Source organism: Bos taurus, chromosome 27 (genome assembly GCF_002263795.3).
Source record: "Bos taurus isolate L1 Dominette 01449 registration number 42190680 breed Hereford chromosome 27, ARS-UCD2.0, whole genome shotgun sequence".
Taxonomy (NCBI): domain Eukaryota; kingdom Metazoa; phylum Chordata; class Mammalia; order Artiodactyla; family Bovidae; genus Bos; species Bos taurus.
In genome coordinates, this window is record NC_037354.1 from 26670006 (window position 1) to 26696223 (window position 26218).

Below are 26218 nucleotides of genomic sequence, written 5' to 3' on the forward strand. Positions count from 1 at the left end.
CCCAGCCCACCCCCCACGTGTGTGTCGTGGCTTCCACGGGCCGCTTCCCGATCCATTCTGAGACCCCAGCACTTGCCCGTCAATCTGGCAAAACTGCCAGCGTGGACTCGGAGCTGAACGAGGAGCATTGAGACCAGCCGGTCAGCATCACAACTCACGTGTTTTCCCTAGAAAATGAATCTGTGTCAACAGCAGTCGTGAACGCCCTTATTTGGATCTTGGTGCAGCGCCCCTTGAATCTGAACACCCCAGACCTTGTGTTTCCATCCTCCAAACTTAGAATACTTTAAATGCCCTGTGGGCAGTATCTGCCCTTGTGCTTCTAAACAGAAAACGCTGGATGATCACGATATTTGCCAGTCATCAGTATGCCCATGAACAGGGTCCTCCTCCAGTCCTTCTGGGGTCCTTCTGGTCCTGCCGGGCGGCTGCTGTTCTCCCAGCGGCTCTGCAGTGGGTCTTCACGGGAGATCCCTACTGGATCTCTCTCTTCCTCGGAGGACCCTGTTTGCTGTTGGCTCCAGGAAGTCCCCCACTGTTCAGGGGGTTCCCCGTATTCCAGTTGGAAAGACATCAGAGTGTCCACTGCGGAGTCTAAGATCTCAGCAGGCCAGGCCGGAAGCAGATGCTTACTGCTTTTTTAAAAACTTTTATTTTACTTCCTGATTTTTATAAATACTATATAATTATATATGAATTTATTATATGGTATAAATTTATACTTTTTAAATAAGTATGAAATAGTGCTCGCTTCGGCAGCACATATACTAAATAAGTATGAAATATGTTTAATTACTTATGAATTTAAAATTTTTTTTAATTGGAGAAGAATGGCTTGACAGTGTTGCTTTTTGCTGTCCAACATCATGAATCAGCCATAAGGAGACATAGACCCCCTCCCCCGTCTTGAGCCTCCCTTCCACCACCCGCAGTCCATCCCAGCCCTCGAGCTCCGCGCCCCCCCCCCCCCCATTCTGTATGTACCGGTCAGTGATCGGTGTTCAGGAGACCGGAGCCAACAGGTGATGCAGCGGCTGGGAGCGATGCGACCTGTGCCGCGGCCGGGGGCTCGGGCGCGCGGGTGTGTTTGTGACACGGAGCCGGCAGCGGGGTGGCCACTAACTGTGCCCTTCTTCTTGTCTTGCAGATGAGCTCACAGTGCCTGCACTTTACCCCAGTAGCCCTGAAGTGTGGGCCCCGTACCCTCTGTACCCAGCGGACTTAGCGCCTGCGCTGCCTCCTCCTGCTTTCACCTACCCCGCTTCACTGCATGCCCAGGTAATTGACGCCCCTCGGCCACGACTCCACTCACCCCAGCACCCGTCCTTTCCAACCTGGTTCCCCAGAGCACACCGTACAACTAACACCGCTCCGGCTAACAGATCCACCTCCGAGAGATTAATGTCCCCCTCTCGATCAGCCGCCACTCCTCCGGGACTTTTGAGGACCGTCTGACAGCCATGACATCACCCACTGCCTGACGTTTGCCCCGCCCCCCCCAGACAACACCACTCTCTTCCTTAATGATCTCACCTCATGTCACACACACGGGAGAGGAGGCCGGGGTTAGACCTCCCCCAGCCGGCTCGAGCACAGCTGGGGGAGCACAGACGTGTGTGCCTTGTCGTGTGGAGGGACCACGGAGGGAGGCGTGCGCGTGGCCCTGGAGTCGTGTGTCTGTCTGTATGGAGTTCTTGTGTGTTCTGGGAGCTCGAGTGATGAAGGGGGCATGTCGGGAGTTTTAGGAGGAAGGCCGTGTGCTATCCTACATGTGTCAAAGACCAGATTCACACTTCCATTTATTTTTAAGAGACCCTGTGGGAAAGGAGGTACAATATAGTGTTTTAAATGTAATTAGAAGTCAGGGTCGAGGTGTGTCTTCTGACTGGCTTTCTTTCTCAGTTAAGAATAGCCTGAGTTTTATAAACAAACTCCAGTGTTTCTTCACAAAGATTACTGTCTACTTACAAACCCTTTCTCTTCCCTTGGGGGAAAAAAATTGTTTCTCCTAGCTTTTCTTTTCTTGCAAGCAGTAGTAATCCATGTTAGGATCCAGAGTGATGATCAATAGCAAATAAGAGAGGAAGAATATAGCTGTCATGTGTCTTATTCCACGTGAACTCCTCTAAAAGCAGAAATCCTGTTTTTAAAATATCACCTGCACAGGTTTGGAGGGGAGGGGGTTGTTTTGCTTAGTGTTTATTGACCAGGCCGGGTGAAATCAACAGCTTGCCAGAAAAGCCTTCTGACTTAACACTTTTTTACGTGGTACAGAACTTAACTGTGTTGTGCACGACACCTACCAGCTGCCCCAGTGAGGGTTCTCACAGGGAGGCCGTGGGCTCAGGAGTCTTGTTAGATGGACATCCTTCCGTTCCCTTCCAGCTCAGTTGTCAATGCTTCGATTGTGCACGGACAACCCAGCCTCTCCGGTACCGTGCAGGCAACCTACAAAGAAAAAGCCTCCGTGCCTGGACCTCCAGAGTTGGGAGAGGCGGGTGGAAAGAGTCCAAGTAGTGAAGAAACACATAGGTGGTGGTGGTGGCAGCACTTGGCACAGAAAACAGAATAACAGGGTTATTCCAAGACTGACCCCCAGTCTGGATTGTCCATGCTATTCGCTTTTCCTTCCCTTGCTGCCCTTTCCACCTTTGTCCACGTCAGTGCTTGGTCACCCTTGCAATGGCAGGCAGCCAGAGCTGGAAAAGGGAAAGAGAACCAGCAGACGCCTTCTGCTGGGTTATCAGAATGTTCATGGGACCTCAGGCATAATTTCATAGAGGCCGTGGAGCAACTCAAAAAGTCCTCTCTGTTGGTGGCCCACCCCCGCCATCTGGGCTATGTAATAGCCCCCTTCTTCCTGGGAGCTGTGTAATAGCTCCCTTCTTCTGGACTGCCTAGATACAGATCCATTGACTGTTGAGGCCATGTTAATAATACCATGGTGCCAAGTTTGCATGGTCTTCTAAATACCCATGGCTTTGGTTAATCAGCCACAAAGCCTTTTCACCACTGCCCAGGAAGAGCAAGACCTGACACTGGCCGAACAGGACCGGGAATGAGAGATCCGAAAGCCCAGGCCATTGTGAGAAAGGATGAGGAGAGACGGTGCCAAGATCAATGGACTCACCTGTTCTGACTTAACGGGGATGGGGACCGCCCATGGTGGCATGTTCCCCATGAGCTGTTCCTTGGTCTTGAGGCTTTCCCAGCCGGGCATCCACTTGGCATTGCTACATCAGCCCTAGAGCTGGCGGAACTCTCATCTGATACCAGTGTGAGATCCTTGCGCTCAACCCCGCTTCTTGTTGGGGGTCATTCCCAGTACAAGCTTGAGTTACTGTGTTGCAAAGACTGATGAACAGATACGGTCATTTAAATGTCTTTGTCCGATATGAGAATCGTAGAATGAACTGGGAGAGGCTTGACAGATCAGCTGGTCTGACCCATTTTACAAATGAGGACACAGACCGGAGAAGATGCAGAGAGTTATCCAAAGTCTGCACGTGGCTCTGCCGTGGCCAGTGTCGGGTCTCCTGATTCCCAGCTCTGTCCACCCCTCAGTGCTGGCTCACCAGAGACTAATTCTTTGATGGAATTGTGGAGAGGCCTTGCTCCAATGACTCCTTGGATCTTTTTCTTTTCTAAGTAGATGAGAAGCCTATAAGAAGAGACTTGGAGTCAGAGACGAGGGACTCAGAACTTAACCATCACCCAAAAGCCCTAAGAGAATTTTTACTAACTGGAGGTAGAGCAGAGGGGAAGACCAGAATGGAGCGTCCCCTTAGTGGCTAATTCCGTTTTTGTTCTGGAAATCTTATTATATGTCTTTGGAGATCAGCTTTGAGATGATTTTGCTTTTCTTAGTGATGTTGTGCTCTGTTTTGAGACTTGGATTTTTTTTTTCTTCTAGTGTTTCTCTCCTGAGGCAAAGCCCAACACACCTGTCTTTTGTCCACTTCTCCAGCAAATTAGATTTGTCTCTGGGAATGTGTTTGTAACATATCAACCTACTGCAGACCAGCAGAGGGAGCTCCCATGTTGAATTTGCTTGTTAGCTGTTTTTTGTTGTTGTTGTTTGTTTTTTCCCTTCCCTCCCTTTTGCAAAAACTATTTCTTGGTAACGTTTGAGAGATTTCAATAAAAATTTTAATTAGAGCAAAAATGATCTCAAGTAGACTGCAGCGTTTTGTTTTTCATGGTGATGCGACTTTGGAGCTAAGATGTTATCTCTGACTGAGATTTGGGGAGAGCTGGGCCCAGGACGCTGAGTACACATTATATGGGAGAAGGAACCAGCATCCCAGGGAGACTTGGTCCAGGGCCGACGCCTCGCTGCTGCTGCCTGTATCCTCTTGGGCTCCTGAACCATCAGAGCTGCATATCAGAAGTTGCTCATTCTAGCATCCGTGGGTCACACCTGCCGGGAGCTGTCACTTCAACAAGGATGGATGTCTTTTCCAGTCTGTCTGATCCAGAAGGAAGATCCAGGAGAGACAGAAATTATCGCTGCAAAGGAGTTGATGCTTCATATCTCTACTTCTGCCCAGCTTGTATGGTGCGTCCATGGCTACATTGAAGATGCGTGTTGGACATCACATCGCACTTGTAAAGAATTACTGGAGAAGGACTGTAAGCCACAGTACTGCCTTTTGTACTTCTAGAGATAAGAGAGCAGCTGATTTCCGAGAAGATCGTTCACATTTTAAGAAGTGCTCATCCTGCTCACTTTCACCATCGTTGGTACTTGAAATGTATTCAGTGTATTGTGCGAGTCACTGAACAAGGGAGGAAGGTTTCATTCACGACGTTTAGGAAAGGCGCACGCGGAAGAGCCCACACAGTTCCTCTTAACTCATACTCGCACATCTCAGCTTTTTTTTTTTTTAAAGTCTGGGTTCATTTTTGCTTTTGGTCTGCTTGCTAATGGGGCTGAGAGGAAGCCAGTAAAACACACTGTCCTCTCCCGCAGTCTGGAAGCAATACCATTTACCCTTGACCAGAGTCACCCTGAATTGAGCCAGGAACTTGCGCAGGTAAGTGGGACCGAGCGAGCAGGTCCTGGCTACCAACCTGTCTCCTCCGCGGGCCCCGTCTACCCTGAGTCTCTGCACGTTGTTTCCCGGGGCTGCCCTGCCGCTTGTGACTGGAGCGCATCACCTGCCCGTGAACAGAAGGTCTTCAGATGAAACGACAGACTTCCCGGGGCAAGACGGGCCCCTGGGGAGGTCTTGTGACACGCTGGAAAAATCCTAAAGGTTAGACCTAAAATAAATGCCAAAATGGACCGTGGGCAAAACACATAGGCAAACAGGGAAGAGAAGTCATGGGGGAGAGATGGCCTAGGGTGACGTGTGGGTGTCCTGACCTCCGGGTCCTCACCCCAGACACTGCAGTTTCTAGAACTGCATTGTAAACTTCTTGTTTGTTTTTTTAAAGCAAATCTCTTTAGGCATCTCCTCTGTCACTGAGCCCCCATAGTGAATACTGAGATGAAGCAGCATGGTCTGATGTGAGTCGGATTTAAGTGTGGTACATAGCTGGTCAGAGGGGCCACGGTGAGGGAGGCAGGTGTGACTGTGGGCTCGGGTGAGCGCACAGCCTGGCAGCGGGTCAGCTCCTACCCGGCTGCTCCTGGGGACTTGCACAGGGGGGATCTCTGTTCCTTGAGCTTCTCCCTCCTCTTCAGAAGGCAGCAGCCAGTGTTGAAATGCTGGGCCTGAGAGCTGAACCCCCGGAGGCGACTTCATTCCCTCACCAGTTGCCAGCCTCCCAGAGGAAAGGGAGGCGTCAGGAGATTCGGGCGTGGTTTCTCTTCCCCCTGACAGCCTCATCCTTGAGGCCTGACTTTCCCAAACATATCTTATCATGTAGCCCTGGGGCTGGCCTCTGCCCCAGAGACCCCAGCCTTGAAGGGCTGCCTTTGAGGCAGATCAGCTCAAGGCTTTGAATTGTTCTCGGGCATAAATGAAAGTATTAATCCTCTGACATTTGCTTTTCTCTTTAAACCTGCAACTCTGTGAAGGTCAGAGTAGGGGTGGGGAAACCACGCCCTGGCAGTCTGTCTCCTGATCGCACCAGCCTTGTCTCGTTCCCTGTTTTTGTTGGACTTTCTGGTCACCTGAGAGCCCCTGGCTCGGCTCCCATAGGAGACCAAAAATGGGCAGGCGTGATGTTCACGGCCCAGCCTCTCGTGAGCACCGGGCCCCCTTTCCTGTTCCAGCCCCCCAGCCCCTCCCTAGGGGGCTCTTTCCCTGTTAACCCCATAAGGCCTGAGGTTTCTGGGACTCCCTGGTCAAGTGCGGGCTTTGCCATTTACAGGTTCTGTGACCTTGACTCAAGCTCCTTAAAAGAATGCACCTGCAAGGTGGGAGACCTGAGTTCGATTCCTGGGTCGGGAAGATCTTCTGGAGAAGGAAATGATAACCCACTCCAGTATTCTTACCTGGAAAATCCCATGAACAGAGGAGCCTGGCAGGCTACAGTCTCTGGGGTCGCAGAGTCGGACACAACTAAGCAACTGACATTCAAAGTGGAGCTGAAAATCCCTCATGTAAAACAGGGGTGCCTGGCACACAATAAGGGCTTAGAAAATGTTAGCCTTTCCAGGTGCATTTGAATCTTCAAGGAGAAGAGAGCCGAGGACTAGCTACCCCCGCGAACTGTGCTGGTTCAGACGTCTAGCCCGTCTGGATGCCAGTGGGAATGCAGAGTCCTCGTAGCTGCAGACCAAGGGAAGACCAGAGGCTGGGGAGGTGGCTGGGGAGTGGGTGAGTGAGATGAGGCCTGAATGACGGTCCCCACCGTCACGAGCGATGCCTGCCCGCATCAGCACTGTGGTCCCTGCAGCCCGTGCCTGCTCTGGGAGAACGTGGCCCCCGGAGGAAGCCCCCCACCCCCGGGGGCAGCCCAGGCCTGGACACGCCTGTCCCCAACAGGAAACAGCTGGGTTCCCAGAGACCAGTGGTTGCGTGTGTTCCTTTACTCAGAGCTCTTCAGCTGCTGGGCACCCCGCCTGTCCTTCCCTGGGCCTTCTAGCTCATCCTTCCTCCAGTCTCTCTGCTGTGACTCAGCTCCAGCCTGGTGTCCAGGTGATGGGGTTACACTGTGTGCCTTGGGGGGCGGGGGAGATGATTCTCCTAGTCCTTGTGGCTGAACACCGCCTCCCCACCCCCAGGAGCCAACTCCTGGCCTAGGAGATGCTCTGCCCCCTTTTACCTTCTCTGTCCCACCTGTCCTGTGTCTTGCCCTTCCCTCCTCTGCTCTTCGGTATTTGAAGACCTAAGGAGCCTCTTCATTAGGGAGCGACATACGCCTCTGCCCTGACCTCGCCGGCCTCAGAGCAGTCCAGAGCCAATGTTCCGTCTGGTTGTTGGGCCCGGTGGTTCCTTTGATCAAAGCCGCAGCTCCGGCTGCAGGGGCCCAGACACCCCCCGTCCTGGGCAGATTTCCTGACAGTAGGGGCAGGTGGCAGGATTGCCTTCATTCAGGGGTTGCAATGTTTTCCAGGTTCCTTTTTTTTTTTTCCCAGCTGTAAGGCTACATCCCCCCAATGCTGTGTGTTTCCCCCAACCTGCATCCCTCCAACCTCGTGAGCAGGGAGAGCCCCCAAGGCTCCGTGAGCCTCACCTGGGTGCTGCCCTTTGGGACCGTCCGTTCACTGCTGAGCCGTCTGCCTGTCGAAGTGGGACAGTGCAGAAAATCCAACAGACCGAATTTTAATGACAGGTTCCTCCTATGCTCCTGACTGAGGTTTTAGGCAGGCTTTTGTTCTGTTGATTTTGCTACCTCACTGAGCCTCTGTTTCCTCATCTGTAAGTAGGAAGAATGAACCACTTATTTCATGGGGTTATTTTGAGACAAAGAGTAAAGTGCTTGGCATAGAGCAGTAATTACTGTTAAAATAGCTCTTCCATTTCCTTTTTTTTTTGGGTCAAGAAGAGATGCCTGGGACCTCTCTCTGTAGCTTAAGAAGCAGTTAGGATGCAGGGGCTCAGGACTGGTACCCCCGCCTGCAGAAACCCGAGGGCCCAGGCTTCACACTTTGGTAAATTAGAGAAGCATCTGGAATCAGGCAAGAAGGGCCCCGGCGTGAGCTGAGGGGTGGCTGGGGCCAGCTCCACTGGCTGTCCACCCAGGTGTTTGGCCTCTGGTGGGACAAGTCCCCAGATATCATCTGAGAGGACATGGATTCAAACTGCTTCGGGAGCAAAACCAAGAAAGGCTACCAAGAAACTTTGGAATTAAAAGACGCAGGCGCCATAAAAACCAAGTGAACTCCGTGAAGAAAACCCGTGGTGACAGGGGCGAAAAGGAAAACGAGCTCCAAATGGGATCATGTTTTATTCAAGGCCGGCGCTGCCAGTGGGGAAGGCCAGAACTCGGTGACAGGAGGGGAAAGTGGGACGCCCCGACTTCCAAGTTTCATCCGCTTTGCCACCGAGCGCTTCTCGCTCCACCGACTCCGGCTCCTGGAGACCTCTAATGGCCCTTGATAGCAAACATAGTTAAAAATTAACAGACTGACAATCAAATATGGATGACCAGCCAGCACTGCGGACTTAATCTGACACAGGGTGTTACACGCCTGGGTGCCTTCGACCCGAGTGGCGTCCTGAGTGAACTAGGATGTCTGAGCACATTTCGCATGCCTGTTTGGAAGCGCGAGCTGAGTTGGTGCTGAGAGACGGGGAGAGATCTGAAAAGCCAGAAGAGAAGACGATCCCTGAAGGGTTATGTTTAATTAGCCCTGGCCTTGATTGGTCTTGGCGGGAGGGGTTCACTGGCCTAGGACCTTGCTCTTGGGATCTGGACCCTGTGGCTGCCTGGACTCGGACCTCAGCAACCTCGCACCGTTCAGACCTGGAGATGGTGCACGGTCACGGGGCTGGGGCCTGGCTGCAGCCTCCTCTCCCCGCCATCCCCACCCCCACCGGCTGTTGGAGTGGGTTAGATGGCACACTTCAACCTTTGAACCAGTTCACAGAAATCTTGACATTTTTGTCTAGGTAACGGCCACTTGCTTAATCGCTCCAGGCAAAGAGTGTTGTAAAAGAAATAGTAAGAAATGCTGATTGCAGTTCTGTCTTCTTTGTCCTTAGAAAGAGTGGGAGGGGTTGGAAGGGAGACTGGGGGTAGACGTTCCTTTAGGGAATGGGCCTCATCTTGTGGGGTAGAGAAATTCTGGCAAGTGTTCTGCTTTTGGTGAACGCCTTGTTAGAAATGGGGAAGATTGCTGTTTCACAGAATCCTGTAATTCATCCCATCATGAGGATCACCATTTTTGTAATTGCGAATCATCACAGGGGTCTGTTGGATGAGTTTCTACCTCCTTGGACCAGAGGAGGTGTCCGGCTTGGCTGCCTCTCCACAGCCTGCAGCAGAGTTTGCTGTGGGACCTGACCTGTTTATTTGGTGATACCGCTTAAGAGCGGAGCCTTAGAGTCGGAGTCAGTGGAGGCAGAGTTGATCATGAATAAATAGCATAGGAGTGGCTGGTGGCCGGTGGCTCATGGCTGAGAAAGCTCTGGCAGGGTCTTCAGGGCTCTGTGTTAGGGACAGTGGGAAAAACCCGCCTAAAAATCTCCATGTCTTTAAGAGGAGAGAGAGCTCAGTTCTGAATGTGGTGCCGAGAAGTCTGCATCCAGGCCCAGCACCCGCCTTAGGAAAGGGAAGTTGCGACTGTGACTTGTAGATCAGACAGCCAGGGAACCAGCTGGTTTGGTGATCGCCTAGCTCTGATTAGTTTTGTTCAAGAACTGGTTGACGCGTCGGCATGCTCAGCCTCCCACGTCCACCAAATGTCACCACAGACCAGCATTTCTCAATACTGTTATGTAATTTAAAAGATGATGTGATCTGATAAACTTGGGAAACCCAGGATGAAATCAGGCCAGACAGGTTTGTTTCAACTTCTCGGAGCCTTTCCCGTAGTGATGTGGATCTAGAATCTGCTGAGACGGTGTGTTTTTCTCTCAAACGTACTTGACTGCAGAGCGTGACTCACTTCTTCCAGCTGCCCTTTAGGAAACCTTGTTCAAGAGCAGGGTCTCTCAAAGTTGAGCATGCGTATGCAGCAACGTTACCTGGCGGACTTGATAAATGCAGGTGCTTGAGCCCTCCCCCTAACAGTTTCTGCGTTTCGGACATGGTCCCAGGTGATGCTGGTGATCGGGGGACCATGTTCTGAGAACCACTGGTCTAGACTTGTCCCTTGAGTCCACAGAGAAGAAAATCGCTAAACCGAGGGGTGTTTATTAATGGTGGCTCCCAGGGGTGGAACCAGCCACCTAGTAAGCACGTCTCGTGACTGTTTCTAAAGGCAAGTGGGATGATGATGGCATTGTCACTAGGAAGGAAGAGCACAATGAAATAGTAGCCCTTTGGCTGCTTTACCATGTTTGCTCCTCAAAACACTGTAGGAGAGCTACTGGGTGAGGCAGGGAGCCCACTCTGGAGCCCAGTCAAGGTCTTCCTATGCTTGGCAACACTATTTAGGATGTGAAGTCTCTGTATTTGAATCCTCTGGGCCTTAGTCCCTCATCTGTACATGGAAGAGGATGGATGTTTTATTGGTATCTCCTCTTCTCTAGCACTTTATTTGTGCACTGAGTCATTTCTTCTCATGTCTGTCACCAGTCACTGGAGCTGGTATGATGCTGAGGTGGTGGAGACTCCAGGGTTGCCCTTGCTGCCCTGGGGAGGAGCGTTCCTCAAGAAGCGTGATGGCGGAACCCCAGTGTGTTCCCTGGGGATGAGATTCTAGTGGATGCGCCAGGGTCTTCCACGTTGCTTACTCACGTGTCGCAGGCTGCGTGCTGTGTCTGGCAGTCTCTGGTTGGATCTTATCTGTTACGTTAGAGGTTCTTTCAGGGACTTCTGAGGCCCCTGGAATTGCACACAACACTGTGAGCGTGCAGTTGTGTACATGGGGTCGAGCACACGTGCATTTTTCTGCTGAACAGGACGGTGGCCTTAGGAGGAAGGTCAGCCACGCTGGATGGTCCCTCGAGCCAGAGTCAGCGAGTCATGGGTTTCCCCAGTGTTCATGACGCATCTAAGTAGCCCCTAGGCGCCAGGCAGGAGTGGCCACAAGTGACCGGGAACCAGAAACCACAGCAGAACAGCAGTCTGAGTGGCATAAGGATGAACCCTCTTTTCTCAGAGGAGAGTGGCGATTAGCACAGAACACTTGTTCCCCCGGGGCTGGCTGCCTATGTGTTTTGCCCGTGAGCTCTGCTGCTGCTTTGCCCTCCTCGGGCACGGGGACGGGGACGTTGCTGATGACAAGCGCAGGCTAGGCCAGTTCCTGCTGAAAGGAAGATGGCATTGCCCCCCGTGGAGCTGGAAGGAGGCAGCCTTTGGTTGAGGGGGGCGGCGCGGCGGGGAAGAGCCCACCTTCTGGGCATGTGCAGGAGTGGCCACGTCCCACTGGGTCTCAGGCCCATTGCCCCCTCACCTTCCCTGAGGACCAGCCCATGGGCTGACTGTACTTCTGCTCAGCTGAGCCCGGCTTCTGGCCCCTGGCTCAGCATCTGCCTGCCCATTCCCCGTGGGGCTCTGGTCCCCACCACAGGCAGGTGCCCTGGAGAGTGCGAGGCTGTGTGTGCAGTGGAGAGGCTGGAGCGGATGTGCAGGATGGGGTAGGGGGGTGGGTCTCCTTGTCACCGTCACCTGCACCGAAACGGGAGTCATGCCATCCACCCTGCGTCCCCCTCTCCCCGGGCTCCTGTGAAACACCAGCGCGCCTTGGGCTCCATGCCCCAGCCCCGCACCTGGGCATCACCGGCCGCCGCCACTGCTCCCCCAACCCCGGTGCACTCGGACCCATCCCCCCTCCACTGTGTGTCTAGGTTCCCAGCCCCCCACCTGCCACGGGGTTGTGCCCCTGTCCCATCCTTTACTACTTGTGTCAGGGAGGCAGCTCCAACTCTGCCCTTTGCTTAGTGAGCAAGTGGATTCAGATGCACAAAGCCGTAAGCCATGGGTAGGTATGAGTTTTTTCTTTTGTGTCTCTCCCTTCTGCCTTCTCGCCCTCCTCTCTACCCTCCCTCTCTCCCTTCTGCCCCTGCCTCCCACGTTTCCCCTTCTCTCTTCCCCTCCTTTGTTCTGCACCCCCTAAATTCCCCATGTGACATGTTTTTAGACTGCCTGCATGAGAAGGTTTGATCTCTGTCCCCTTCGTTGCTATGAGTATTGAAAAGACTCTGGTTTGGTCCTAAAAGAGCTTCAGTACCAGCTGGTGTCCCCCCCATGAATACAGCTTCACCGTCCCGATACAGGGGCTCCACTTTGGCTGGTAAACCCGTTTCTAGTCATATGTGATGTTCTGCCCTGGTGGGTCTCTAAGGCACAGCCAGCCCAAGGGCTTCCATGAAACAGTCCTGGTGTTAGGCAGAAGCTCCATATACACCCTTGGTATATGGAGTGAGTGAGGCCAGACCACTTTGCTCCAGGAAGGGATGGTGTCCCCCAGTGTGGCCCCTCACCATAGAAGGGACACAGTCACTCTGTGAAGGATGCCTGTGGGGTCGAAGGGAGCTCTGCAGACTTCTGCGTGTGACCCACAGGGAAAGGCCAGGGTCAGCCCAGCTTGTAGAATCTAGTTAGAGCTGGAGGAGCCTGAGCCCTGACCCAGCCCCAGGCCCACTGGGCTCTGACCATGGTGGACACCACTCAGAATACCCAGCCCTCAGCCGATTTCCCCACCTGTACGTATCAGGTGAGAGGAGGTGGAAGCTCTCCAGGCCCTCTGCACCTCTGGCTCAGCCAGAGGGCTGCTTCACCTGTTCATGCTTTGGAGATATGAATAAGATGGCTGTGAAAAGGGGGTTCTGCTGGCAGATTTGATTTTATTAAGCCACGGAAGTTGGCTTGCCAGGGTAAAGTTCCCCCCAGCATCGCATTCCACTCTAGAAACGAGCTTCCGTGAACCGAAATGAAGCGCAGTCTTCCTCCTGCCGTGCTGGGGAGGGTACCACCTCCGGGTCTCCTGCTGGCAGCCTCGCCTTTGCTGTAATTTGCCCGCCTTCCCCCAACCCCAGCGCTGCTTCCTGTGTTGCTCAGGGGCTGGTGGGGAGTATAAACGGAAGCAGCGGTAAACGGGGATCTCTCATCTCTCAGCTCTGTCCAAATGCTTAGGCGCAAAGCCCACGATGCCAGTAGATGGACGTCTGTTCAAGCCGAAGGGCACTTGCCCTTTTGTTATTTTCACATTTTCTTTGGTACAGGATGGAGAACATTCTGCCAAGTGCACCCAGCATCACAGTCCATTTGTGGGTAGGGCTGGCCTTGCATCCTGGAAACCTAACAGAAGAGGCTGGGCCCCACAGAGTGAGCAGAGGGCATGGGATACCAGACACCCCCCACAGTGCCCAGAGGCCTTTTCTAAAAGCACAGGAGCAGATTCTCAAACGCCCTCCTGGCCAGACCACTGGCATGGATGGTGTCAGGAACCGTCCCTTCCTGATCCGAGAGAGACAGGTTTCCAGCCGTTGGGCAGGCTGGCCCCCCAGCCTGGGTGATGCTGGGTGAGCGTGGGGATGGCGGCTCACTGGGCAGATTCCAGCCCTGCACTGGCTGTCGGCTGTAGAGGAGGCTGGGAGCAGGGGACCCCCGGGGCTCCTGAGAGCGTGGTCCTGTGGAGGCGTTCTCAGGATGCGGCTCTGATGCTTTTCAGCCCCTGATGGGGAGCTGCCCGCAGGCAAGGACCTGGGAACAGTGAATGGGGTGGGGGCTCTGCTGGCCGCCCTGTGAGGAGTGGACATGCGTCCGGGGCCTTGGTTCACAGCCTTCTACCCACGTGTCTTCCAGATGCGCTGGCTCCCTCCCTCCGAGGCTACTTCTCAGGGCTGGAAGTCCCGTCAGTTCTGCTGAATCCTACGTAAGTACTTGATTTCAACAAGAACTGTGTCCCACGCCTGGACGAGCCCAGGACAGAGCAGACATTTGTAACTGGGTGGCCCCCATCCTGCCCTAGCACCCACTCCTAGGTGCTTCCTGGGCTTGTCCAAGGTTGTTCCACTCACCCCAGGAGCCCCACATGGCCCAGAGAGTTCTGAGGTTCACTTTCCTCAGGCAGGTTGCCCTGTTGACCTGAAGTCTCAGCTGGTGGCTCAGGTCCCCTTCGTTTGCATTTCCAGGGGGACTGCCGAGGGCAGATTTCACTTGCTGACATTCTGGGTACCATAAAAGGTCAGGACTTCCAGAGGGCTCTCGTCCTGGGTCAGAAGGCCAGAGCCTCACCTAACAGGAGGATTAGCAATAGGCATCAGAGCCTCAGAAATCCCACCCCGCCAGGGGTGGTCCACACTCCAACCCATCAGGATTCTTCCTCTGGCAATAAGTAAGTTGAGGGATGACATTTTTGTACTGGAAGACATCAACTTCAATAAGCTACGATTGTACCGCTCCGTCCCCTAACCCATGTATTTCTGAGTGTGGTCAAAGAGCACTTGTCCTTGGGTAGAGACTTTACATGCTTGCGGGGTTGGAGCTTAAAAGATTTCTTCACCAAGCAATTCTCAGAACCTTTATAACAATGTGAGCACTGTGAATCGTTGAGATCAGGAAACTCTAGGATGCAACAGTATTTCTCAAACTTGAGACCAGGAAACCCTTTTCTCAGAGACTCTTAGGAGACTCAGGTTTTACTTAGAGCACGCCTTGGGAAAACTTGCCCTCACCTCTTACTCAGAACCTAAACCAGTGGCACCCATACCTGTAACCCTTGGACCAGCAGTCACCCCATGCTTGTCACTCATCTGTGAAGAAGGGAAAAACCAGGGTTCTTCCCTTAACGCTGCTTGTATTTGTCCTTTATTCTGGAATGATGTTCTTTTCTGTGTTAAAATACACTTGAATGAAACGGTAATGTTAGTGAATGACAATTATATTCTAAATGTTCGTGGTAGATACCTAAAATGTTCCTTTAAAATATTTTGTGACATCTTAAAGTTTGTTATTTAAGGGAGACTTATTTTCCCTGCCTAAAAACACAAATTTTAAGTTTTGAGGTGTTCCAGAGTCCCTTTAAGTACAGAATTTCCTAAGTCCATGCTTCATATCAATATGCAGGCCCATAATTAATTATTATTATATTTTTTTATGTGGACCATTTTTAAAGTCGAATTTGTTACAATACTGCTTCTGTTTTATAGGAGGGTTTTTTGGTTTGGTTGGTTTTTTTGGCCACGAGGCATATGGCATCTTAGCTCCGCAACCAGTGATTGAACAGGCACCCACAGCATTGGAAGGTGAAGTCTTAACTACTCAACCAACCACGGAATTCCCCATAATTAACTTTCACACTTGATTTATATATCCCCAGCCATTGTGTCTTTGTTCTGAAAAGCCTTAGTCATTCCATTCTGTGGGAACCTCCTCCTTAGCGGGTGACGCGGGACCCGCACGGTCGTGTTACAGGCTCCAGAAGACACTCTCCCCACGCACCTCTCTCTTCCACGACCATGTTTCTCTCTCAATGTTTGGAGGCTGGTAGGCATTTACCTAGAGGTGTCTAGGGTAAGAAAACCGAAAACTGTGACGCTCGTGAAGGAGAGCACAGGGTGGAATGTAGATCTAGCTTTTTTTTTTTAGCATCAGCTAACAGTTGAGGAGATGAATGACATCGCAGGGGAGGCCAGTGGGACAGAACCTGGAGGCTCCCCCAACTGTCAGGAGTCAGCTTGTCCGCAGTGAAGAGGGACCAGGAGCGGGGGCCGCCCGGGGCCGGGGCGGGGGGCAGTGTTGAGCTGCTTGGTCCGCAGTGTCGGATGCTGAAGGAAAGCTGCATGAGATGCTGGCATTTCCAGTTGGCAAAAGGTGGTGGTGGTGGCATAGGGCCTAAGGGAGGATTTTGCTTTAAGCGTTTATAAAGAACAAAGAGAAGACGTGATCAGTAAGCAGTTGAAGAGAGCTCCCTCCTTTCCCCAGAGACCTAGTGTGGGTGTGGCCTCCAGGGAAGGGCTGGCAGTTGCCCCCACCCCCACCCCACTCCCCTTAAAGTATGACTTCTAAGACACTGTCGGATCCACCTAAGGATGTCATGTCTCCTGTGGCTGCATCATTTGTTCTAAGATAAACTCGGGCCATGGCCAGGCGCCTTCCTTGGGGTCTGAGGGACTCGAGTGGGGCGAGGAGGTGCTTAGGGAGGAAGACAGATCCCTGAGCTCATTACACCGCACTTGCGTTGGGGCTGCAGTCTCCCGTCCCGCCCGATGTTAGACCAGCTCAGTAGGGCCCCATGACTCAGGCTCCGTCCAGCCTCTTGGACCAAGCCCTTTCCGAGACAGCTAATAATCCAGGCTGAGTAATCGTAGGGAAATGTAAATTAGAGTTGAAAACAGTGGCGCCGCCGCAATGGCCAACACGTTGTAGCAGAATGAGCCTCTTGAAAAGGCTAAGTGAGGGGTAAGTGCCACCACTGGTGACCCACGCGGCCTTTCTGCACTCACTGGGAAGGGCCCCGAACAGGAGCAGGAGTGACATCTGGTGTCAGACACGAGGACCTGGGAGATGTCAGGGCTGCCTCCTTCTGGACCCTGAAGACTCCAGGCCTGTTCCCCCAGGGGGCCCTCAAGGATTTTTTAACACATTATTGACTGGGAGCGGGGGTGGTGTTGCAGAAACTAATGCCTGTGTCCAGTGGTTGGTTATGTAAGTGAATATTGAACATCTGGGTAACAAAAGACACATTAATACATCTTGAGTTGTTGATTGACCCACGCTGAGCTCTTTCTTCTAAAGGGAAATCACTGACTAGAAAAGTAAACGAGCTCTCTATTCTTTAAATAAACACGTTATGTATCTACTATGTGATGTAAAAATGCGGGAAACGAGGCCTGTGCCCCTGAAGAGCTTAAGTTCTAATGGGCAAGAGCCATGGACACACATTTCAGAGTGAAAGAATTACCGCTCAGGATGCTCCTGAGGAGGTGTGTGTGTGTGTGGACCGCCATCAGTGGCGTAAGTAAGACCTTTAGAAGAGTGGTTGTTCGGTGGTTGGGTGTTATTGACTCTTTAATTTGTTCAACATCTTGCTTGACAGATGATGTTTAGTCTAGTTGCAATGTGTGCACCTCACTACAGAGTTTTGCTGATGGTTCAGCCATGTGGTAGAGTGTCCCAGAATACATAATACTGATTGGAAGTGATCAATTTCCCAGATGGTTTGAGAATAGGACACTCGAGCAAGTCTGTATTCATTCCTTAGTAGGAATAAGGGTTACGCAAGTTTTCCTGGTTGGAGTTCCTGGTTATGCAATTTTCCTGCATTTCCAAATGTAATTAAATAAATCAGAAAAAAGGGAGAAGAAAGAGTTGGAGTTGGAGTGGATGTGAGAGGGTGTTCATTAGGAACTCATGAAATTTTCCTGGCTGTGGACCAAAACCACAGCATAGAAACTAGAGGCACATGTAGTTACAGCCTCACCAAATCAGAGGACATAGCGAGAGATAACAAAGCTGGAATTTGAAGCTGTTTGTTCCTTCTGTTTACTTTCAGGGAGGAATGGCCTAGTCTGTCTTTGGTTGTGAACACGAGAGCCTTGGGTATGTGGCTATCATCCAGAGAGTCCAGGAGCTAGATATCCAGGCAGAACTTAGAGTTTAGCAGGGTGGGAAGGGCAGTCTTCATGGTATCCTGATAACTGCTGTGGCTCTTGGAATCACCCCTGCCTTCTCCTAGAAGAGGCCCCAGGACCATTCCCTTTCTTCTATGAACCAAGGTCTTTCAGTCACACTGAAGTAGATTAGCACAATCAGTATTCAGTGAAGATCTGCGGGGCATAAAGTGCTATTCTTCGTACCGCATATACAGCAGTGGACAGAAGCAGACAAAACCCCTGCCTTGGTGGAGACATTGTAAGACAGGGAGAAGAGTAATAAGCTACTAAAACACGGTAGGTCAGATGGTGAGAAGGGCTAATGGAGAAATGCAGAACAAGAGAAAAAGGCAAAAGTCAAGGGTAGCAGGTGCTTCTTGTACACAGGAGCAGAGATGAAAGCTCACCGGTATTTACATGGGGTTCCTTTTCTAGAGCAAACCTGTGTGCATACCTGCTCAGTCACTTCAGTCATGCCCGACTGTGTGTGACCCTATGGGCTGTAGCCCACCCGGCTCCTCTGTCCATGGGAGTCTCCAGGCAAGAATACTGGAGTGGGTTACTATTTCCTCCCCCTGTGGATCTTTCCAACCCAGGGATCGAACCCGAGTCTCTTAGGTCTCCTGCGTTGCCAGGCGGGTTCCTTACCACTAGTGTCAACTGGGAAGCCCCAGAACAAACCTCACTTTACTCAAGTTTAGGGAACAGTTTTACTTCTCTGCTTTTCTGCTCACCTCCTCTTTTGCTAAATCTAAGTGAACAGGCTTGAGCCAGCTGACGCTTTAAAGCACTGCTGGCTTTCCCAAACCTGGGAGGCCCGAGTTCACGAGCCCTGCCCTGAGAGGGGTCTCTGCATGCCCTGGTTATGAAGCCTGGGGTTGGTCTGTTCTGCTTCCTGTGTGCATTAAAAAGTAGGGATGGCCTGAGAACCTGCCTCCTGCCAGGTACTGGGGTCGTGGCATCCCTTCCAGCTTTGGGAGTTCAGACACACCAGGCGTCTGCTCACCAGCGCATCTACAAACCCAGACTGTGTGACACCCCCACCCCGCCCTTCGTCCATAGCCTGTTTCTGGCTGGGAGACCCCTGAGCATGCGCACCAGGGAGCTGCCTGTCTGGTCCCGAAGACGTTCACAGAGAGCAGAACACTGAGTCTGGGTGGCTGCACGGGCGCAGGGCAGGGCCACCTGCAGGAGCCCACCTGCACCTCTGCCATAACCCTTCCCACCATCAGCTCCACTTGGCAGAAGGTGGAGGTTCAGAAGGCCCATGTGCTCCCCATAAAGTTAAGGCTGAACACCTGGGATTCCCCTCTGGTGTGTTGTGTTCCTTGGGGAGTCATCTCCTGGGGTGTCTACAGAGCAGGCATTCTGTCTGCCCGCCCGGTGTGCAGACAAGAGTTGCTGATGTTAGCAACTGCAAAGAGTGCCTTGCTGATAAAAACCCTGTGCTCCCAGAACCTGGGGCGAGAAGCTAGGTAGGGTCCCAGGACTCTTAAATCACCAGTCCTGAGTCATCACGATAAGCTTCAGTCCAGGGGCTGAGTGGCATCTGGTCATCAGTATGATTTCTTAAACAACAAGCATCCCAAAAATGCAGCCTTGGTCTGGCCGCCCCAGGGCCTCTCTGGGTCTCCCTCCTTCCTCGCCTGCGCCCGGCAAGTGTGGACAAGGCCGGGGGAAGTTGGATGAGGGGAGATGTTTTGTTTGCAGGGTGAATATTTATTTTTTCTGTCCTCAGATAACCCAAGTTTTACTAGGAAAGCAGAATCACATCTATTCATCTTTTAATGTTTTTTATAGTGAAATTCTGGGAAGAACTTTTTTTTCCCGCTTGATTCTGAGAAGAGAGATGCCCTAAGAAGGTGATCTTTCAGTGCAGGGCATGGGTCTCCCTGCGGCCTCCTGGGGTCAACTCTGTACAGCTGACCTCCAGTTCACGAAGCCTGCCTGGAGCAGGTGCTCTGTCCCAGGAAGAACAGCAGTGCTGAGAACCTGAGGAATGTTAGTGGGGAATGGGGTCCACATGGGCCATCCTTCGGGCTTCCTCAGCACCAGGAATTCTTGATGAAAACCAGCCGGCTCGGAGGCAGCCATGCCTGCAGGAAAAACATTCAAAAATGTATGGCCCACTGACACTCTGTCCCTTTTAGCGTTTCAAATTCTCAGACCTTGAGAACAGCAGGATATGTGTTCACACATGTTTGCCTTGGGTTTTTGTTTTCTAGTAGGTGGTTCTCCTGGAGAGTGGCTCCTTGGCCTTGGGCTGAGCAGAGTTGACCGTGGGGTCTGGGGTGGCCCCTGGAGTTGGTTACAGGTTCCTCCTATCGGGGTACCTGAGGCTTTTGGCCAGTCCTGGGGATCTAGCCTGTGGGGATGTGTGTGCAGAGGCCCTGCCAGTCTGCCCCTGGGGCGCTTACACCCTGGTGTTCTTGAAGGGCACCCCTTTCTCCAGGTGCCCTCCCCACTGGCCTAGCTATCAGGGAGCCCCCCTCTGCTGCCGGCCGCCTCACCCCTGCCCTTCAGAGCCTCCTCCACTCCACCGCACCTCACCGCATGCCCTTCGTGGCCCTGACGGTCCTGGTCACTCCTAGTGGTGTCTGTCCTTGGGTTCAGCAGACAGATGCCACCCCCGCCCCGCAGAGCCTCCTCCACCCCACCGCACCTCACTGCATGCCCTTCGTGGCCCTGACGGTCCTGGTCACTCCTAGTGGTGTCTGTCCTTGGGTTCAGCAGGCAGATGCCTTTGGTGCTGGGGCCTTGCTCTTTGCCCTCAGAACCAGCCGGCGTGGACGTCACTGGTGTTAATGGCTGCTCTTCTCTCCACCCCAGGTTCCAGGTGTGTGATGGTGGCTGCAATCTGTCTTGTGGGTATTAACGCAATCTTCAAGTGGCTACTGTTCTTGAGCTGTTCTACAAAACTGGAGCATGCTGGTGAGTTCCAAGCCGAGACTGAACAGTTCCTCCCGAGAAGCAGCATGTCCTGGGCCGGGCACAACCGCGTAGATAAGAGCGGTGTGGTCGGGACCAGCCTCCCATGCGGGGTGGGTGCTCGGGATCGGGGCAAGCTCTTTGTCACCTCCTCCGGCCGCCACCTGCTGAGAGACGTCATCCCAGGAGAGCAGGTGAGCTCTGCAGGTTCTTAAGAGCGTGTGGCTCAGTGCTTGGTCCTCGCAGCTTTGCTGGGTAATGCCTGGTTGAGAGTTGACACTTCTCATCAGCAGCATCCAGGGATGAGATCATCCACCAAAGGGAACTTAGATACAAATGAAGCTTTTCCCTTGAAGCCCTAAGCCTTTTTTTTTTTTTTAAATTAACAGTTTTGGTGGAAATCTTGATGTAGTATGTATATCCCTCTTATTAATCCATTTATGCTAAATATAGTGTAACCCTTTCTTATGACTCGAGACATTTTGATGAGCCTTTTCAGAAATAGAGCGATGATGGGCCTTGAGCGTGACTGAACTATGATGGTATCTCACTGGATTCCTCTAAACTGGGGCTTTTCTGGTGGTGAGGATTTGAGTGACTTGTCCGTCTTTTCCATTGATACCAGCCGTCACTGCTCAGTTCTGCTTGTAGCAGTGCAGTGAGGTCTCCATCGCGCAGCAGAGTTCCCAGAGGCGAACCGTGTGTGGGCCTTCCAGTCTTTTTGGAAAGCTTGACCTAGGACAGCAGGAATGCCAGGGGCAGGCCAACCGCAGTTACGGCTCGGCCCAAATAAGGTGGCAGACTGCATCCCTGTGAGGGGCCTATAAAGCACAGATGAGTCACAAAGGGAATACGATTCCTGCTAAGGACAGAATCGGGCAGTCGGGCCTAGGAGGTCATTACCACATTTGGGAGGTAAGCAAGCACGTGCTCAGAACACCACCTCTCCTGGCCTCCAGAGGGGCGTGTGGTGCCTGTGCGGGGAGCTGGCCTCCAGCACTTGGGGGTCTTTTTTCCCCAGTGAGGTCTGTTTCTCACACTAACCTGGGGCTTCCCTGGAGGCTCAGGCAGTAAAGCATCTGCCCGCAATGCAGGAGACACTAACCAAACTTACTAACAGGTAAATGTTTTTCCCACATCACTGGGGAAAGCCGACAGATACCCACCAGTTGTACAGGCTTCTGATTGGTCAGGTTTTCCTGTTGTCATGGTCCTTAATGGAAGTGCCCACGGTATTCTTATTGATGTTACCACTCAGTAAAAAGATTTTATTTTGCTTTCTCCCCTCCTCTGGGGAAATTTAAGGACCAATTGAAAGCCACCCATATATAACTTTTCAACAGGTTAGTGTAGGGTTTTTTTTTTTTTAATGCAATAAATCAACCCAGACTTCAGTAATTGGGGCACAAACAGATGAGCCCCGTCAGGACGCAGCTGGAGCATGTGGTGACTGTGGACACCGGGAGGGCCTGGTGACGAGGGGCAGGAGAACCAGGCTTGGTCCTGGGGGGGAGGCAGCTGGGAGTCTGACCACAGATGAACCTGGTTGAGTGGGCGGTGCCAGTGCGGATGCGGGAGGAACTAGCCCTGTTCCTGGTGAGGCTTCTGGGTCCCAGGGCTACCCAGGGAGCTCCCAGACCTCCCTGCCCAGCTCAGACAGCCCTGCTGAGTCTTAGTTGTGTCGCTTAGGATCTTTAGTTGTGGCATGCGAACTCTTAGCTGGAGCATGTGGGATCTAGTTCCCTGACCAGGGAGCAAACCCTGGTCCCCTGCATTGGGAGTGCAGAGTCTTAGCCACTGCACCATCAGGGACGTTTTGACTGACCCTTTTTAAATGTTAACTTGCCTGGAGAATCCCAGGGACGGTGGAGCCTGGTGGGCTGCCATCTATGGGGTTGCACACAGTCGGACACGACTGAAGCGACTTAGCAGTAGCAGTCTTTTTATTACAAATTAGTATGAACATTTAAAAACAGAAAATGAAAACTAAACCAATAATTAAAAACTTTAGTCATATGATGTTGGGGTTTTGGTAGAAGAGAATATTCCTTACTTGACTTTTAGTAAAAATGAACAAATGTTGGAAAAACTCTTGGGGAAGAAATCATTAGAAAACAGGTCAAGTATATAGGGATGGATTGGTGGAAAACCAGATTTTCTTATTGCTGGGAGGAAAAAAAAAAAAAAGCTCATAAGGTGCTCGGATCAATAGACTGGAACCTACCAAGTTGCCTCTGGGAAGAGCGGCCTCTCCCGGGTCACGGCACTGACCACCACCAGCAGGCAGCCCTTGACCCACACACAGCAGCAGCTGTCCCCAGGCACTGGGGGACACACAGCTGAAAGGAGCTGGATTAGAATAGCTTCCTACGCCGTAAGCCACCAGGAGACGTTCTCCACTGTCTTCACACTGGGCGGGTGCCACGTGGTTCACGGTCTTCCCTTGTTTACCCCGTCACGTGCGTGTCGTAGGTGACCCCCTTTCAGGAAAGGCTCTCTGAGGAGAGTCTGCTGTCTGAACAGAGGGGCCTGACCCCTCCCCACCACCCCAGTGCTCTGTGTTCCCGGATGTCTTTGCCGTGTTTAAAATGTCCTTGTCAATACATTCCAAGGTTTGAACTCCGTTTCTAGCTAAACCCCCTTCCTTGTTTACAGGGACTGAAATAGCCACATTTTGACCTTGTGTTCAGTCTGGAACAGCTATGGCAACGCGGACACATTCTTTTCCCATGTGAGAGCTGCCTTTACCCAGCAGTTATGGAAAAGCTCAGGAAGCTATCAACTCGCACCCGCTTCCTTGTCCTTTTTCACTCCGAAAGGTCCGTCTTTCAGCCTAGGTTAACCAGCTCCATCCACCTTTCTTTCTGCTCAGGAACCCGGCAAGGGGACAGTATCCTGAACCAGGTGGGCTTCTTGAAAAGCTGGGCAGGTGCTTCCCAGGCCGTCCCAGCTTTCTGTGGCGACTCCCACTCTGCCCCCAGGGCCAGCGTGCAGAGCTCCACACGGGCTCCGGGCACCTCATTGCTCTCAGCCCAGCCCTGGCATCATCAAGCCTAGGGGCCCGCGTCTCTGGGCCTCCTCCCACTAACGGCCCATCGTTCCGGTTTCATTTGTTCTAGCGTCCCAAGTGACTGACTGGAGTAGAGGAAGGTGGAGCTGGTCTTAGGAAAATAATCCAAGGTGATCCTTGTATAATCCGAGTAAGTGGTCTGGACAGGGAGGGTACCTGTGAAGAGCTGAGAAAGCCCTGAAGGGACCAGGAAAGGCTGGAGAAGTGGGGCTTCACCTGAGTTTTGAAAGATAGGAGGGTCTGTGTGTGGAAGATACACTAGCAAAGGGAGGAGGTGCAAATACAGACAGCATGGTCTTGCTCAAAGGGGGTTTTAACGAAGCATTTGAGGGTCTTGGGGAGGCACTGAAAATCTGGGTGGGGGGACAGTGGTGCTTTAGGAACTGTCCTCTGGCTGGCCAAAGCACAGTGAGGAATCAAGTGGAAACACCAAGGTGAGGCGAACCCAGATGGTAATGTTGGTGTCAGGGTGACAGAGTGACCCTAGAGTGCGGTGTACGTAAAGGCAAGGTGGTGAGTCTGAGTAGAGACGCGTGGCCTTTGTGGTCGTGGCAGAAACATCCAGCACAACGTGAGTGGAACAGGGGGAGCTGACTGTGGAACCAGAAAGAGGCCAGAACGGGCACGGTGCACTTCCCGAACGTGGCCTCAGCTCCCGAGAGGCAAGCAGGCCTAGACCAGCCAGGCTCTGCCTGCAGGGGCTAAAGCTGTGGGCCCACCGAGGAAGGGTCCTCCGCCTGCCTGCGCAGTCCCTGAAGGCCCCGGTCTTGGCTGCTGTCCAAGCCCATGTGCTGTCAAGGCCGACGGCCGTTGCAGGCCCCTCAGGTTCCCAGAGCCCCGGGCTACCTGCTGCTGTCCCCAGTGAGTTGTTCGGAAGTGGAAACTGCTGTTCCTTAGAATCGGTTTTTCTGCAATCCATGTCCGCAGCTTGGGTTGCTGGCGCAGGGCCAAGTTTGCAGTGACGCAGGACTTGTCATTCCAGGCCTGATGAGCCCGGAGTGTGGAGGAAGGAAACTGGTTCCCCTCCTCCGTGGACAGAGGTTGGGGCGGGGGCGCTCCTTTGGCAGACTGAAGGCCGAAGATCACTCATGGGGACATGAGGCCCGAAGCTCTAGAGTTCATTAGGGAACGGCAGCTACTACGTGACCCTCCATAACCCTGGTCCCAACCCCAGAGCTGCTGCTGACTGTTCACACCTGGACGTGATCATGATTTCTACTGGGTAGAAAGATTCAGGGGGCAGAAGACACGTGGCTTCTTTTAAGAAGGGATCCTTCCAGATGAAATTGGTGTAGTGGTGTATTCTTGGTTATCAAAATTGTGTGGCTTTGGTACTTTGGTAGATATCTGTGATGTGTGAAAAAGTATGATAGCTGTATAATCTTAATCACGTGAAAGTGGACGCTTAATTGTGAAAATACAGACCTAAAAGGACACGTCAGCCAGCAAACTGCTTGTGAATATGGATGCCTTTTTTTGCTTCTTGTGTTTCTGATTTCAAGTGTCAAACTTTGCCCACTTAGACTCCTCCATCATTGAGCGAGTTGCAGGGGGTGGGGAGGGTGGTGGTGGGGGTTAGGCACTGTGCTGGGCTCCGAGAGAAGCAAAGGAATCAGAGCGGCATCTTCCTTAAGGAGGGCACCTCCTCCTGCTGAACAAGTTCTGTGTTTCTGAGAAAGTGGAGGGAGGAGGTGGGGATCGCCGAGCTTAAGTTGGAAGCATTTCTCAACCCAAGCACTCACTCACTCTTATCCCAACAATCTAAGCACAACCGTACTTTACTGGGTTTATAATACTTTTCACACAAACAATGCAGAGAAAACAAAACACTTAATCCTCCAGTCCCCTTGATAAGTACAGGAATACAACAACTGGCCTCCAGGGGCTGGCATCGAGTGAACAGGCAGGAACAGTTACTGACCGGAGGAGGACGAGGAGGTGAAGGCAAGGTGCAGTTTCACTCAGGCCTGACGGTGGTGGCACCACAGATGCTGGTTCCTTGCTGGTTCAATTCTGTTCTCTCGGGAAAAAACCATGCAGTGATGTCTGGGTATAGTTTCTCCTTACCACAGATGATACAGGGTAACACTGGACGGCACTCTGACTAGCCGCTGCAACCTTTGTGTTCCTGTCCTACGTTCCCATCCTGTGCCTCCTTGAAGAAATCCCCTTTTCACTTCCTGCGTACGGAAGCTCTTCAGTTGCTCTTCATCCTTCCCTGGCCTTCAATTCCATCTCTTGCTCCACACTCCGTTATCTTCACTCTTGTTTCCACCGCTAGCACGTGGCGCTTCAGAGAAGTGCCAGCTACTTGCTTCCACGCACCCTGGACTTGAGATGCACTATGACTATCCTCTCTACTGTAAAGTACACAGACGCACAGCCACGTGGAGAAGATGCACGCACGTGACGGTTTACTGCAGACACGTGACCTTACCTGATGGGACATCCCAACTGGCAGAAGTTCGAGTATAGGGGACTTAAACTGTATGTGAAATGACAGCCGCCTCCCATATACAAACCCAAAATTCTAGTCCCTTTCCTACAGTCAGATTTATGCGAGTCTCACCTATTGGTAAGAAAAGAAGGGATTGGGTAGACGATAGTAAAATGAGTA

At 52.3% G+C, this 26218-nt stretch overlaps 1 protein-coding gene across 5 annotated transcripts in view; it reads left to right on the forward strand.

Annotated features, from left to right (window-relative positions):
- Positions 1-26218, forward strand: part of RBPMS (RNA binding protein, mRNA processing factor) — a 202867-nt gene that overhangs the window by 174537 nt on the left and 2112 nt on the right. The window contains exons 6-9 of one of the 5 annotated variants that reach the window (XM_010820301.4): positions 1148-1278; positions 11853-11986; positions 13813-13882; positions 20433-20534. In XM_010820301.4, coding sequence (XP_010818603.1) covers positions 1148-1278; positions 11853-11986; positions 13813-13882; positions 20433-20447 — 350 coding nt within the window. In that variant the 3' untranslated portion in view covers positions 20448-20534. 5 annotated transcript variants of the gene reach the window in all.